General features: G+C 44.2%; 1 protein-coding gene across 2 annotated transcripts in view; it reads right to left on the minus strand.

Annotated features, from left to right (window-relative positions):
- Positions 1 to 3,513: 3,513 nt before the first annotated feature.
- Positions 3,514 to 16,237, minus strand: part of USP20 (ubiquitin specific peptidase 20) — a 105,597-nt gene continuing 92,873 nt past the window's right edge. For both annotated transcript variants that reach the window (XM_040324647.1, XM_040324646.1), the window contains 4 exons: positions 14,996 to 15,101; positions 14,071 to 14,142; positions 11,123 to 11,294; positions 3,514 to 4,968 (listed from right to left, as the gene is read on the minus strand). In XM_040324647.1, coding sequence (XP_040180581.1) covers positions 11,134 to 11,294; positions 14,071 to 14,142; positions 14,996 to 15,101 — 339 coding nt within the window. In that variant the 3' untranslated portion in view covers positions 3,514 to 4,968; positions 11,123 to 11,133. The remainder of the gene's footprint in view (positions 4,969 to 11,122; positions 11,295 to 14,070; positions 14,143 to 14,995; positions 15,102 to 16,237) is intronic.

Genomic DNA, 16,237 nt, shown 5'->3' on the forward strand with positions numbered 1-16,237 from the left:
AGTGGTCGTAAACCCCGTTACACCACTTTTACCTACAGGCAAGCCTAAATAAAGGCCTACCTGTAGGCACCGTGAATATCTTCTAAACTTGCACAGTTTAGGAGATATTCACTGGGCCAGATTCTCGTAGAATCCGCGGCGGCGTAGCGTAAGCCATTTACACTACACCGCCGCAAATTACTGGAGCAAGTGCCGTATTCTCCAAGCACTTGCTCCGTAATTTGCGGCGGCGTAGTGTAAATGGCCCGGCGTAAGGCCGCGTAATTCAAAGGGGGCGGCTTGTATTTAAATTAAGCGCGCCCCCGCGCCGATCGAACTGCGCATGCGCCGGGCAGAAAAATAGCCCAGTGCGCATGCTCCAGCTCACGATGGAAAACGTCAATGACGCCGACGTGAGGTCATTGACGTAAAGTCGTATTCGTGGATGACTTAGGAAAACGACGGAAAAAGATGACGCCGACCCGACGCCATACTTAACATGACATACGACGGACCTTCGTAAACTTACCCCTCATATAGCAGGGGCAAGTTTATGCTTACGGAAACGTCGTAAATTCACTGCGTCGACCGCGCGTACGTTCGGGAATTCGCATAAATAGCTAATTTGCATAGACGACGGGGAAAACGACGTCGGCGACACCTACCGGCGGGAAAAAAAATTGCATCTAAGATCTGACAGCGTAAGAGCCTTACGCCTGTCAGATCTAATGGATATCTATGCGTAACTGATTCTAAGAATCAGTCGCATAGATACGACAGCCCAGATTAGGACTTACGACGGCGTAAGCCCTTTGAGAATCTGGGCCACTGTATCTGCATGTGCCGATAACCGATCCACTTGTGCCATTGCTTCAGTAGCCGGGCCGTGACAGGCGGCACCCGCACGATGCACGGGAGTGACGTCATCGAGGCTCCGACCAATCACAGTGCCGCAGCCCGCGAACCCGGAAATAACTACAGGAGACATGTCGCCGGTCACGGTGGTGTGCAGTGACTGCTACAACAGCTTTGATCTAAAGCAAGTATTTCATAATGAGATAGTATGCAATGCCTTTCATTATGCTTTTGTCTTGCAGGTTTACAACTACTTTTAACATGGCTTACTATGGTACACGTTTACATCTATGCATTTTAAAGCTGGTGCTTTTTGGAATGGGTCAGGGACCCTTTCCCCCGCAGCAAATTGCGTGTAATAGACTTATATGGAGCAGCACCAAAAACGCAGTTTTGCGTTTCTGATGCATTTTTTACATGCGTTTGTGTTTTTTTATAACAAACTGTGAATAGCTGGTTGTAAATAGCTGGTTGTAAGATCACTTTTACAATGAGGCACTTTCACGTTAAAAAGCTCATGAAAACATTTTTCCATTAAAATCAATGAATGCTTGCACACTGGGGCAGTGTGCTGGCAGAGCGGTGAAAAAACGCCCCTCTCCATTGAAATGAATGGAAAGCTCTTCTAAAGCGCTCAGTGTATTTGCTGGCAGTTTAGAAGCACCTCAGTGTGAAAGGGGCCTTAAGGAGAGGGCTGGGAAGCTGGCCACCACGTCCTTAAAGCGGATCTCCACTCTAAAGTGGAGTCCCGCTGATCGGAACCCTCCCCCCCTCCGGTGTCACATTTGACACCTTTCAGGGGGGAGGGGGGTGCAGATACCTGTCTACAGACAGGTATCTGCACCCACTTCCGGCCCTACGATACGGGCAAAGGACGGGTTTTTTCCTTCCTTCCCGTCCGTCCCCCCGTTGTATGCTGGGAACACTCGGCTCCCAGCACACAGCGGGAGCCAATCGGCGGGCGCAGCGCGACTCGCGCATGCGCCGTAGGGAACCGGGCAGTGAAGCCGGAGCGCTTCACTTCCTGGTTCCCTCACCGAGGATGGAGGGGGGAGCAGCAGGGTGACGAGCGATCGGCTCGTCATCTGCTGCGATCACCGCTGGACTCCAGGACAGGTAAGTGTCCTTATATTAAAAGTCAGCAGCTGCAGTATTTGTAGCTGCTGGCTTTTAATATATTTTTCCCGTGGCACATCCGCTTTAACAACCGATGAGTCATCAGCTGTCAGCGGGGTTCAAAAACTGCCTACTGTAATTTTCTCTCCCATCAACATGGGGACAAGGTGCTTTGGTGTTGAGGGTGGGTTCCATGTTCAGGGCATGTGGCCTTGCTTGCTGCCTTCCCTGAGCTGCATGCCCGGAAAACGGTCTAGCATGTATTTTGGGGACCCCATTACATTTTTTTTTTTATTTTGCCATGGCATCTGCGGCGCTCCACCAATTTCAAAAAGTAGTTCCTGTACTACTTTTTGCGATTTCGGCCCGCGATTTACGTTGACATCTGTGCAGAAACCTGCACAGATGTCTCTAAAATCGCATCCGAAATCAGGACTGCCAGCGGGAGTGAAATCCTGTGAGTTCAGCTGAACTCGCACGGCTTCACTCCCGCAGCCCAGTGTGAACCCGGGCTAAACAAACCTTTTCCCATTCTTCCTAGTGTCGGTGATCGATCGTCTGTTTCCCTGTCATCGGGAACGACGATCAGTGACATGCCACGCCCCCACACAGAAAGAATCACTCATTAGGTCACACTTAACCCCTTCAGCGCCCCTTACAGGTTAACCCCTTCATTGCCAGTGTCATTTTTACAGTAAGCAGTGCATTTTTATAGCACTGATGGCTGTAAAAATGACAGTGGTCCCAAAATGGTGTCAAAAGTGTCCGCCATAATGTCGCAGTCACGATAAAAAAAAAAATCGCTGATCACCGCCATTACTAGTAAAAAAAAAATGTATTAATAAAAATGCCATAAAACTATCCCCTATTTTGTAGACGCTATAACTTTTGCGCAAACCAACGCAAATAAACGTTAATTGCGTTTTTTTTTTTTTTTAAATATTTAGAATACATATCGGCCTAAACTGAGGAAAAAAAATGATTTTTTTATATATTTTTGGGGGATATTTATTATAGCAAATAGTAAAAAAGATTTCAAAATTGTCGCTCTATTTTTGTTTATAGCGCAAAAAATAAAAACCGCATATGTGATCAAATACCACCAAAAGAAAGCTCTATTTGCGGGGAAAAAAAGGACACCAATTTTGTTGTTTAGGAGCCACGTCGCACGACCGCGCAATTGTCGCAAAAAGTGGCCCGGTCCTGGTCCGGGGCTAAAGTGGTTAACAACCAACTATTCACAGAGAAAAAAAATTAAAATCAACAACTGCATACAAAAATGCGGGTTAAAAAACACAAAATGCACCGGAAAAATCAACTGCAGCTGCATAGATGTGAACCTTGGGCAATACCAGATTGAACTGCTGTGAACACAATTTGATTGTGTTCAATGAAAAGACAAACTTTTGCTAGTAGGAACATATAAACAATGCACTTGACCATGTATGGGAGAAGGCCCATTTGTTTTCATACAAAAAACCCAATGTCAATTAAATAAAAAAAAGTACACGTTAAAATATTTCAGCCTTACACAAAAAAATTCTTTCACACTAGAAAAACCCATTCAAACCGAGCAAGACTTGTTAATTTATTGAATATCCCAGCAGCCCATGGGCCGTGTAATACTGTACATGAAGTATTACTAGAACACAGCAGCATGCACTTCACAGTGAAGGAAACATAAACATGAGGCAGATTACAGCACATGACTTAAAGCTAAGAAGGCAAAGTCTACGTCTCGAGGTGGGAAAGGATCAGGTCACCGATACCTGAGAGGCGGTTCTAATCTACACAGCTCTGCCCCCGCTAGCAGAGGCCATATATGTTCATCCAAGGAGGGAAAGGATCAGGGTTACTAGACCTCAGAGGCGGGCTTACTCTAAACAGCTCCGCCCCCCACTAACAGATCTCATTTCAAGATAGAAAAGGACTCCGTTCGAGAGGCGGGCCTAGTCCACACAGCTCCACCCCCTGCTAGCACAGGCCATAAATCTTTACATTGCTTCCTATAAATAAAATGCAGCTTCTTTTATATTCTTCAATTTGGAGAGCTATGCAAATGTTTTTATGACTTATTAAAGAGGGACAGTCATTTAATAATGTAACACATACTTCTGTAGTGTAGGGGTTAAATCGGGGTATTGGTGCCCACCAGATCACATGTTTCCTTTATTACGTAGGTCAGCTGTGCCCAGGCTGGGTTGAGGGATGTATTTGGGGGGAGCCTCTATTTTTAGTGTTTTGTGAGCCCCCCATTCTTGCAAGCACATTACCATAGCAACACTAGGAGGTTAGGTTAATGGAGAATTAGGTTCTGAAAAGCTCTTTTGAAGACAAAACCTCTTTGCGGCTCCCTCTTTTTCCCTGCCACTTTCTCAGACCTCTCCCACAACTGATCTCCTAGTCCAGCTATAGTAAGTTGCATACATTCCAGGAGGGTCTTTCTTAGGACAGGAAAAGGGCTTACTTTAAAGTGAACAGCCTCAAAATGCAGCCGGCTACGCAAAGACTGGTCCTCTTTAACATTCATTCTCAAGCTGTGAAGTGATCCTTCAGACACTGATGCTGGCACATGATCTCCAGCACAATAACTATCTATTCTCTGCCCTTCACCAACGGACTGAGGCGTGAGTGTTATATTAACAAGGCAATACTAAGAGTAAGACAAGCTGGCTGCAGGGCAAAGCACTTCCAAGGCCGTCATAGTGCTTCTTCTGTTGTCACAATGGTAGCTGTCTCTCTTCCTCTGACACATGGACAGCATGCCAATCATACCCTTCTACCTTCCCCTGCATTAAAGATCTGCAGAAATATCTTTACATTGGTGAATTTCAGCCTATATTGATCCACAGTTTGGTAAACCAAGACCTGGGAAGTTCTTGTCCGTAACATTAGATCCAAACAATACTAAAGATAAAACAGTGTCTGTGTGCACAGCTCATCTGAAGGTGCTTCTAGGAGTGCAGTGATCTGGCACAGCAGTCAACGCTACCACTAGGGTTCCATGTCCACGTGACCCTGCAAGACAAAGGAGGCAGACAATGAAAGGTAACAATAAGACGGATCATGTCAAGGAATTGCTTATCAGTTACAATGCTCGTTCCAGGACCCTGCATCTAATGGTGAACAGGTTTGATTTGGGTAATGCCAGCATTCAGTGCTGATTGGGTTAATCAGCTCTGGCAGATAGCCCCCCGGGCCTTGTGTTAGACACGTGCCCTAGAGGCTGACTCAGGCCTGCCAGGCCATTTTATGTGGCCCTCACACCTCTCCTGCAGCTGTGTCACCCCCCTCATCCCCACCCCATCTCAGCAGTTGGCCGCAGAGAGAACTCATCCTACGGATCTCGTGTCTCTCGCTGTCGCTGTCTCTGCCTCCCCTGGTCACAGCATTCGGCAGACTACGGCAGCCGATTCCAGCGCTCCTCTGGTCCTCCTCCAGATCTAAACTTTGTGTTCCCAAGCTATGCCCCTAGCTTCTTCCCCGAAACAGCACAAGGTAAAGAGCATGCACTGTGATGTAAGGGAGGGTGGAGGACTCTTTGACTTCTGATGGTGAGGCGCTCTTGACATCTGACGTAAGGAGGGGTTGCTTTGGACATCTGCTTATAATTATTAGTATTGTACTATTCTCATATTTCAGGTGAAAAGGAGGGTCATGCACAGCCAGTATCATCCAGTACTTACCGTAGGTTCTGTTCTGGTGTGCACCTGCCCTGCCAGCTTATTCACACTCCTGTAGCAGATGATACAAGTCTGAAGAGGATGGTCTCACACCGCCTGTATTATCCATGCAGAACCATGTTCTGTCTGAGCATTCTCCAATAAAGTTTCTTGTTGATGATGCTGGTGGTGTGGGACCCTTCTCTTCAGACTTGTATCATTTGCTACAGGAGTATGAATAAGCTCTGTGCTGGTGTTCACCTGCCCTTCACAGCTTGAGTCCTAAGATATTACTGAATCCAATAATAACTAGAAAATGCATTTCCAACTAAATTGTTGGCTTTAAGGCTTCATTTCCATGGACGTTTTTACAGCCACTTTTCTGAGCTTTTTTTGCAGCTTAAAAACGGCTCTCCATGTTAGTCTATGGCATGGGTGCTCAACCTGTGGCTCTCCAGCTGTTGCAGAACTACAATTCCCATGAGGCATTGGAAGCCGCTGACAGTTACAAGCATGACTCTCGAAGGCAGAGGCATGATGGGACTTGTAGTTCCGCAACAAGTCCCATCATGCCACAGAGCCACAGGTTGAGCACCCATGGTCTATGGCATCATGCCCACCATGACATTTTTGAGCTGTAGATGGCTGAGCTGTTTTTAAGCTGCAAAAAAAAAACAGGACTAGTGCGTTCTGAAGCTCCAGCTTTAGAGCTGTAAAAACGCCAGACGTTAAAAAACGCTCAAAAACGCTAAAAAACGCGCAAAAACGCTAAAAGCCGCTGCGTTTTTGAGCTCCAGCGCAAAAAAAAAATAGACAGGCGTTTTTAAGCTGTAAAAAGGGCTAAACAAAGTGGCTGTAAAAACGTCCATGGAAATGAAGCCTACAAGTTTGCAAAGAATAAGCCCAATAGACACTCTATGTTTAGTGACCATTTCAGGAAATGTTATCGATTTAAACAAACAGCTTTTTCACAAAAGCTGTAAAAGATATCAAACTGAAAATATATAGCCGGATAGCTGAATATTTTGTGAACATTTTAAAGTTTGTTTGGCGTTTGTAGGTGAAAGTATGAAGGAGCTGAAACTTTTGGGAGCAGAAGAAGATTTTAAGAATTTGAAGCATGCTCTCATTGACTTCAATGTTAAAAAAGTGGTAAAAAGCATAATATTTTAAAAAAGTAAAAATAGTAAAAAAAAGTTGAAGAAGTCCCATCAATAGCTGAACATTTTAAAAGTTGAATGGCTTTAATAGCTGAAAGTATGCAGAAGTTACGCAGAGCCATAAAACATACGGAATGATAAAATTTAAATTAAGAATAAAAAAAAAAACAAATAACAATACTGGGAATGCTTGGAGAGCATTCCCACCAATCAAATGCAGAGGCACATATATAATATGTTAAAGAGTAGATACATTGTTATAGTCTTACAGATACAACTGGTCCTTTGAGGGCAACCATAATACTGATGCGGACCACAATTAAATTGAGTTTGACACCCCATGGTGTAGGGGGGACTCCATACATACTTCTCTCTAGTCTAGCAATCAGTTTCCAGTGTCACTCCTCTGATTACAGCAAGCTCATTGGCCATCCAATCAGCATCATTACCTCTGTCCAATAACAAAGGTGGTGACCAAGAAACCGTAAAGCTAAACTAGAAAGTAATAGCACAGTGTCTCTGTGCAGCAGAGGTGTGTGAATTGCAAAACTAAGAGAACAAAATAAATACTCTGGTAGGTAAAAAAGAACAACCCCAATTCACCCAAAATGCAAGGATTTGCAAATCTCATAAACCCATATAAAATTCACAATTGAAAACATACATATAGGTGATAATAATTTTTTTTATTATACAACCAGGGATGGAGGTGGTTTACTAACCACCTCATTTAAAGTCCCAAATTTGAACCCCCCCCCTTTATTCCATACATATAGGTGGATTCAGAAAGACTTAGGCTGGCGTATCAGTAGATACGCCAGCCTAAGTCTGAATCTGCGCCGACGCAAATTTAAGCGTATTCTGGTAACCAGATACGCTTAAATTAGGCTAAGATACGAGCGGCATAAGTGTCTTACACCGTCGTACCTTAAAGTGTAATTTTTAGGCTGGCCGATAGGTGGCGCTTCCATTGCGATCGGCGTAGAATATGTAAATCACTAGATACGCCGATTCACGAACGTACGCCCGGCCGACGCAGTACAGATACGCTGTTTACGTAAGGCATTTTCAGGCATATAGTTATTCCATCAAATAGCTAGACTAGTAATGTTAAGTATGGCCGTCGTTCCTGCGCCGAAATTTGAAAATTTTACGCTGTTTGCGTAAGTCGTCCGTGAATAGGGCTGGACGTAATTTACGTCCACGTCAAAACCAATACGTCCGTGCGGCATACTTAGCTGCAATGCACACTGGGATATGTACACGGACGGCGCATGCGCCGTTCCTAAAAAAAAGGCCAATCACTTCAGGTCAACCCATATTAACATAAAACACGCCCCCTGAGGCCTATTTTGAATTGGGCGCGCTTACGCCTGCCGCATTTGCACTACGACGCCGTAACTTAGCAGGCAAGTACTTTGTGAATCATGTACTTGCCTTGCTAACTTACGGCGGCGTAGTGTAAACACGATACACTACGCCGCTGCAAAGTTAAGGCGGTCTTTCTGAATCCACCTATAAATGTTTAAACTGAGAAATTGTACCAGTTTAAGAAAAAAATTAAGTATTTTTTTTACTTGATGGCAGAAACACGTCTCAAAAAAGTTGGGACAGGGTCATGTTTACCACGGTGTAGCATCTCCTCTTCTTTTAACAACACTCTGTAAGTGTCTGGGAACTGAGGAGATATGTTGGAGTTTTGGGAGAGGAATTTTGTTGCATTCTTGCCTGATATAGGATTCTAACTGCTCAACAACCTGGGTCTTCTTTGTCGTATTTTTCCGCTTCAAAATGCCCCAAATATTGTCAGTTTGTAAAAGGTCTGGACTGCAGGCAGGTCAGTTGAGCACCCAGACCATTCCACTATGAAGCCATGGTGTTGTTATAGATACAGTTTGCAGTTTAGCATTGTCCTGATAAAATATGCAAGGCCTTCCCTTAAAAAGATGTTGTCTGGATGGGAGCAAATGCTGCTCTAAACTGGATAAATCTTTCAGCATTGATGGTGCCTTTTCCAGATCTGCAAACTGCCCATTCCATATGACTAATGCACCCCCATACCATCAGAGATGCAGGCTTTTGAACCGAGTGCTGATAAGCCAGAAAGTCCCTCTCTTTAGTCTGAAGAACGTGGTGCCCATGGTTGCCAAAAAGAATGTCAAATTTTGATTTGTGTGACCACAAAACAGTTTTCCACTTTGCAACAGACCATTTTAAATTAGCTTTGGCCCAAGGAAGATGGCAGTCTTTCTGGATCAAATTCAGATATGGCTTCTTTTTTGTACGATATCGCTTTACCTTCCATTTTGGGATGGCACAGCGAACTTTGCTCACAGGCGATTATTTTTGGCATTCCTGAGCCCATGCAGTAATGGCCTTTACAGAATCATGGCTGTCTTTAATGCAGTGCCGTCTGAGGGCCCGAAGATCATATTGCGTTTTGGTCTTGTCCCACCAAGATTTGTCCAGATTCTCCTAACATTTTTGATAATGATGATATATTTATATCTGTGAAAAGCTGCGTCGAAACATTATTCCGAAATTGTTCCAAAATGTTATTGATGTAAACTTGCAAAGACAGATTGGTGAACCTCTGCCCATCTTTACTTCTGAAACACTCTCATGCCCCGTACACATGAGCGGTTTTCCCGTCGGAAAAAAAAAACGGATATTTTTTCCGACGGATTTCCTCTCAAGCCTGCCAATTGACACATGGTCACACAAAAGTTCAGTAAACTTTTGACTGCCAAGAACGCGGTGACGTAAAAGACAATGATGAGCCGAGAAAATTAAGTTCTATGCTTCTGAGCATGCGTCAATTTGTTTCCGACGAGAAAAAAAAAAAAAGAGATCCTGCTCTTTTTTTTTTTCGGCAGTTTTCCTGTTGGAACAAGTCTGGTGGAGCATACACACAGTCAGGATTCCCGGCCAAAAGCTCTCATCTGACTTTTTCCGACGAGAAAACCGGTCGTATGTACGGGGCATCACTCTCTACGGTGATCTTTTTACTTGCAAATTAACCTAATTCATTCAAAAAAAGTTCTTCCAGCTCTTCCTTGTTAGTAACACTTACCGTATTTATCGGCGTATAACACGCACAGGCGTATAACACGCACCCTAACTTTAAGAGGGAAGTTTCAGGAAGAAAACTTTCCACAGCCCCCGGCGTATAACACACAGGCACAGTTTACCCTCTATTTTCAGGGTAAAAAAGTGAGTGTTATACGCCAATAAATACAGTACTTTGCCAGCTTTTTGTTGCCCTGTCCCAACTTTTTTAAGACATGTTGCTGCCATCAATTTCAAAATGACCTTATTTTTTTTCTTAAAATGGTACATTTTCTTAGTTTAAGGCCTTATATACATTGGGGCATATTCACGTACATTTGCATGGGCGCAGCGTATGTGAGATACGCTACGCTGCTGTAACTTACTTTTCAAAGCTTTGAATCCAGAAAGAATTTGCGCCGTATGTTACGGCGGCGTAGTGTATCTCTCGCGGCATAACGGCACGTAATTCAAATCGGCGAGTAGGGGGCGTGTTTCATTTAAATGAAGCGCGTCCCCGCGCCAAACGAACTGCGCATGCGCCGTCCCTACATTTCCCGCCGTGCATTGTGCTAAATGACGTCACAAGGACGTCATTAGTTTTGACGTGGACGTAAATTACGTCCAGCCCGATTCACGGACGACTTACGCAAACGAAATACAAAAATTTAAAATTCGACGCGGGAACGACGGCCATACTTAACATTGCGTAGGCCACCAAATAGCAGCTTTAACTATACGCCGAAAAAAGCCGAACGGAAACGACGTAAAAGAAGGCGACGGCCGCTCATACAGTCGTGGATCGTCGGAAATAGCTAATTTGCATACGTGACGCGGATTACGACGGGAACGCCACCCAGCAGACGCCGAAGAATTGCATCTACGATCCGAAGATGCCGTCGTATCTTGTTTTGAGGATTCAAAACAAAGATACGACGCGGGAAATCTGAAAGTACACCGGCGTATCAATAGATACGCCAGCGTACTTTCTTTGTGGATCTGCCCCATTGATGTTTTATTACCTCCCCTAGAAGCCTCCTCCTGCCAGCAGCATTTTGGACAAAAAATACACCAGATGCTTGTAAAAGTGTGTTCCCGCGTCAAGCATTTGGGCATTAATTTAATTGGCCATAATAAATAATTTTTGCTACTGAATCAAATTAACACTCAAGCACTAAACACGCTTAGAGTTGTAGGCACATTTACACGCGTTTAAGCATGTCAAGTGTTTGCCAAAACGCCACTGCTTCAGGATGCACTTATAATTAGGATTTATTTAAAACATAAAATAAGAGTCGTTACTTTGGTCATTGCTAGCCAGCCCGTGTCTCTGCTTCTATCTTCTGCTCCCCATGTAAACTGTCCAACTCTTGAGGCAGTGCGATGGTTTGTCGTATGGCTATCTCTGGGCCTCCACCATAAATCGTGTACAGGTAATTCCATGTTTCTTCCGAGATTTGGCCATAATCAGCACCTGGAAAAGGCAAGAAAGGCAGATCAGGTGAGGACTGGAGTGCATTCAATATCACTTTTGCCTTTCTTTCATTGATAGAAGGGGACCCGTCCTTAGTACTGTAGCCTGCAGCACTGGTGTATTGGGCTCATTTACCACCAGAGAAACTATCTTCACGGGTCTGGATGTTCTCTACATGTTTGCCTGAGCTTCTTTTGGAATTCCATTTCTTTTGCACCGTACAAAGAAACCAGAGACCATTCCCCATGGTGTTTAGATGAACAGGAAGTTACTATCTCTGAACCCGCATATAAACAGACAATCTGTATAAAACACATGTTTTATACACACAAAAAAAATAAAATCTTTATTCTTTTTTCCCCTCGCCCCTTTTGCTTTCACCCCCCCTTTTTTTCCCCTCCCCCCCCTTTTTCTTACCCCTTCCACCCCCCCCCTTTTCTCTCCCCTTCCACCCCCCTTTATCTCCCCCCCTTTTCGCATCCTTCCCCTCCCCTCTTCCCTCCTTTTTTCTACCTACTCATTACTTGCTTCTCGGTCCCTTTCCCTTCCCCCTTTATCTCAAATCCACTAACTTTAAGGCTACTTTCACACTGAAAGTCCTGGGCATTAGCGGGAAAGCGCTGCTAGTTTTAGCAGTGCCTTTTGGCCGCTAGCAGGGTGATTTTAACCCTTAGAGAAAGAAAACTGCCGCTCCAGACAAATGCACTTCAGCGGTGAGTATGGTTCAAAACCCGATGGGTGCAGGCAATGCACAAAGCATAAATAATAGGGAGGAGATGATGGACAGCCGCACTCCAATAAAGTGTAAAAAATGGTGCCTTTTATTCCAGTAAAACGAAAACTACAACAGCAAAAAAAAAATGCAAGCAGTGGGGTAACAGAACTGACGCGTTTCACATCGATAACCGATGCTTACTCATAGCTAATAGCATAGCAATAGCTATTTTTTACACTTTATTGGAGTGCGGCTGTCCATCATCTCCTCACTCTTATTTGTGATTTTAACCCTTGCTAGCGGCCGAAGAAAGGGTTAAAAGTGCCATTGCTTTACAGGCGCCCTGTTCATTTTAATGGGCAGGGTGTTTTGGGAATGGTGTATACAGCGCTCCCAAACTGCCCCAAAGATGCTGCTTGCAGGACTTTTTAGAACGTCATGCAAGCTCACCGCCTGGGTGTGAAAGCACTCGGGACTTCACACTGGGGAGACATGAGAGGCGCTATTTTTAGCACTGAAAAGTGACCGGTGTGAAAGGGGTTTAAGAGAGTGCTCCTAATCTCATCTTGTTACCTGTATAGAAGAGACCGGGGAGCCAGAAATCTTGCTGATTGATAGGGGATCAAATACTTATTTCACTCATTAAAATACAAATCAATAGGTAGATTCAGTATGAGTTAGGTCGGCTTATCAGTAGATAAGCCGACCTAACTCAGAATCTACGCCGACTTATGTTTAAGCGTATGCTCCAACAGAGATACGCTTAAACATATCCAAGATAAGACGTCCTATCTTAGGGTGCAATTTTTCGGATGGCTGCTAGGTGGCGCTTCCATTGCGGTCGGCGTAGAATATGTAAATTAGTTGATACGCCGATTCACGAACGTACGACCAGCCGCCGCAGTAGATTTACGCCGTTTCCGTAAGGCATTAGCAGGCCTAAAGTTATTCCATCTATTCGGTGGAATAACAATGTTAAAGTATGGCCGCCGTTTCCGCTGCGAGATTCAAATTTTTTACGTCGTTTGCGTAAGTCGTCTGCGAATCGGAATTTTCGTCGTTTACGTCCACATCGAAATCAATAGGCCCGTGCGGCGTACTTAGCCGCAATGCACACTGGGAAATGTAGTCGCCCGGTGCATGCGCAGTAAAAAAAAAAACGTCAAAAACGTGAGGTCAAGCCTCATTACCATAAAACACGCCCCCCTCCAACACATTTGAATTAGGCGCCCTTACGCCCGCCGCATTTACGCTACACCGCCCTAAGTAAGGAGGCAAGTACTTTGAGAATACAGTACTTGCCTCTCTTACTTAAGGCGGCGTAGTGTAAACACGCTAGGCTACGCTGCCTTAGATTTGCGCGCCCCTACCTGAATCTACCTACAATCCATAACTTTTTTGAATATCCATTTTTCTGGATATATTTGTTCTGTCTCTCACTGTTAAAATAAACCTACCATTAAAATGATAGACTGATCATTTCTTTGTCAGTGGGCAAACGTACAAAATCAGCAGGGGGTCAAATACTTTTTCCCCTCACTGTAGCTGTAGGCTCCCACCACGGAGAGAGCGAGAGCTCCCATTACAGGTATATTTATATACAAGTCACACAAGGGTCTATCTGACAGGTCAGGTAAGCACAAATTGCTCTCACTAGCCTGGGACACATTCAGCCAAACAACAAAACTCTGGTTCTGTGTAAAGAGCAGAATATTAGCGACAAATGAAGCTAAATGAATACCCAATGCCACTTTTACAAAGCATCCAGTGAAGCAGATAATAGGCAGCCAGGGATTTGACATCCTAGAAAATGATGTGTCAATTCCTGTCTGTGTGCTGACAGCATGGCTTCCGAATAGAACAATAAAGGCCAGTCCTGTTGCACTATGAGAGATACCGATTATATTGTGTACAAAACATATTACACATGATATAGAGGAGCAGCCACCCACTGGTCCTGATACAGGCACAGTCACCTGTAATCATTATGTGATCATTTCAGATGTAATGGTGTATAATCACACAGCTTTGAGGAATGGGATAGCCAATGTACACTCTCACCTTGCTTGGGCTGCACAAATCCTCCGCTCTTTGTCAATGCCACCTTTGTGTTGTCTATTGGACCTGGAGGGTCTAGGAGAAAAAGAAAGAATTATTGAAAATCTCATTCATGTTCTATCTGTAAAGAGGTCTTTAAACTCACAAATGAACTCACTTTAGTTCTAGGGCTAGATTCAGCAAGAATTTACGCCGGCTTATCTATTGATACACCGCGTAAATTCAAAGCTGCGCCGGCGTATCTTCTTTCTGTATTCAGAAAGCAAGATACGCCGAAATTATGCTTAGATCCAACTGGCGTAAGTCTCTTACACCGTCGTATCTTAGTTGCATATTTACGCTGGCCACTAGGTGGCGCTGCCGTCGATTTCAGCGTAGAATATGCAAATGAGCTGGATATGCGGATTCAGAAACGTACGTGCGCCTGGCGGATTTTTTTACGTTGTTTGCGTAAGGCTTTTTCTGGCGTAACGTTACTCCTGCTATATGAGGCATAGCCAATGTTAAGTATGGACATCGTTCCCGCGTTGAATTTTTTAAATATTACGTTGTTTGCGCAAGTCATTCGCGAATAGGGCTTTCCGTAAATTACGTCCACGTCAAAAGCATTGACTATTTGCGACGTGATTAGGAGCATGTGCACTGGGATACGTTCACGGAAACGTCATTTGCGTGGGGTCATGTTTTATTTATATAAAACACGCCCACCTCTTCAGAATTTGAATTTGGCACGCTTACGCCGGCAGATGTACGCTACGCCACCGTAACTTAGGGCGCAGGTTCTTTGTGAATCTAGCCCCAGCCTCACTAAGTTACGGCGGCGTAGCGTATCTCCGATACGCTACGCCCGCACAAACTTACGGCGGGCTTTATAAATCTAGCCCCTAGACTTGTTATGGCTGGGATAAAAGAGATTGGGCAACCTTACCATCATTGTCTTTGCCTTTGACAAAGGCTTCCCACTCCCGGAACCACTGCATGCTGATACAGTAGATGACACTGGGGGACTCCTCTGCCTGGAATGCTTTATTTAGCTATAAGACAGAGGAAACACATTATGGTAGCATTAGTGGTGTACTCTGCACCACCCTCCCTTAGGATTGGGTCAAGTAAGGCCACACTGACTAATCTACAGTTATACATTGCTGACACTGCAATGTTCACATTCATCCTGATGTACTAAATAAGGACCTTCCTGATACTCATAGCCACCAAAGTGGATTCAGAACTTTGAATATTGCTCAAAATATTTTACCACACTTGACAACTAAACCCAAATGTTCCCTTAATATTCAAATATCAGGTCTAGGCTTGCTAAAGAGCTACAAATCACATGCCGCACATGTTTAAAACTGCCAGCTATGTTAATTCCAGGTACTTTCCAAGGCTAATGCTGGCCATACACTGTCTAAATGACCGAATTTCTGCCGATTTTTCGTATAGTTTGTTCGTTTTTCGAACATTTAATGGGCACAAAATCCATAATCGTTGGGACATTTTCGAGCCGAAAAAACGAAGGACAAGTTTGGAAATTTTCTGCCGAACGAACGATAAATTGAAAGGTTAATGCATTTCCCGTCCGAACTGTCTGCACTAGGTCTATGTAAAACAAAAAAACGTTTTTTTTTATTTATGTCCACTGAACGATATATCGGTCATTACATGATGACACCATCGTTTGCGCTGGGTTTTCGGCCAAACCCATTTTCGAAAAATGAACGTTTGCCCGATTTTTTTGTATAGTGTATGGCCAGCATTAGTGTAGTGCAACAGTGTTATTATCAGAAAAAGTCTCAACCTTTCCTAATGGCCAGAGTAGATACACAAGTGGGGTATGCCTGTACCTCTACATCCTGTACAGGCAATATAAGAAAGAAGGTAATCACTTTCTCTCTCACTGTCTTGTATGCTTCCTGTGTTAGACTGACAGCACAGTGCAATGTAGAAGAGTCCCACCAGCTCCTGGTACTTCATTTAGCCTGAGTCCTGCTGTGCAGGGGATTTTATTACAATGATATAAGGACACATCTTGGTACCATGCACTGGTTTTAATAAAATAAAAAAAAATAAGCTAAGTGAGTACCAACACACTGATATGCCATCAGCTCTGCTCTCTCCTCCTGGCAGCACATGTACATTCAGATGAGCCTGACTGGATCTAATATATGGG

The sequence above is a fragment of the Rana temporaria genome, chromosome 9 (assembly GCF_905171775.1).
Source record: "Rana temporaria chromosome 9, aRanTem1.1, whole genome shotgun sequence".
In the NCBI taxonomy this organism is placed as follows: Eukaryota; Metazoa; Chordata; class Amphibia; order Anura; family Ranidae; genus Rana; species Rana temporaria.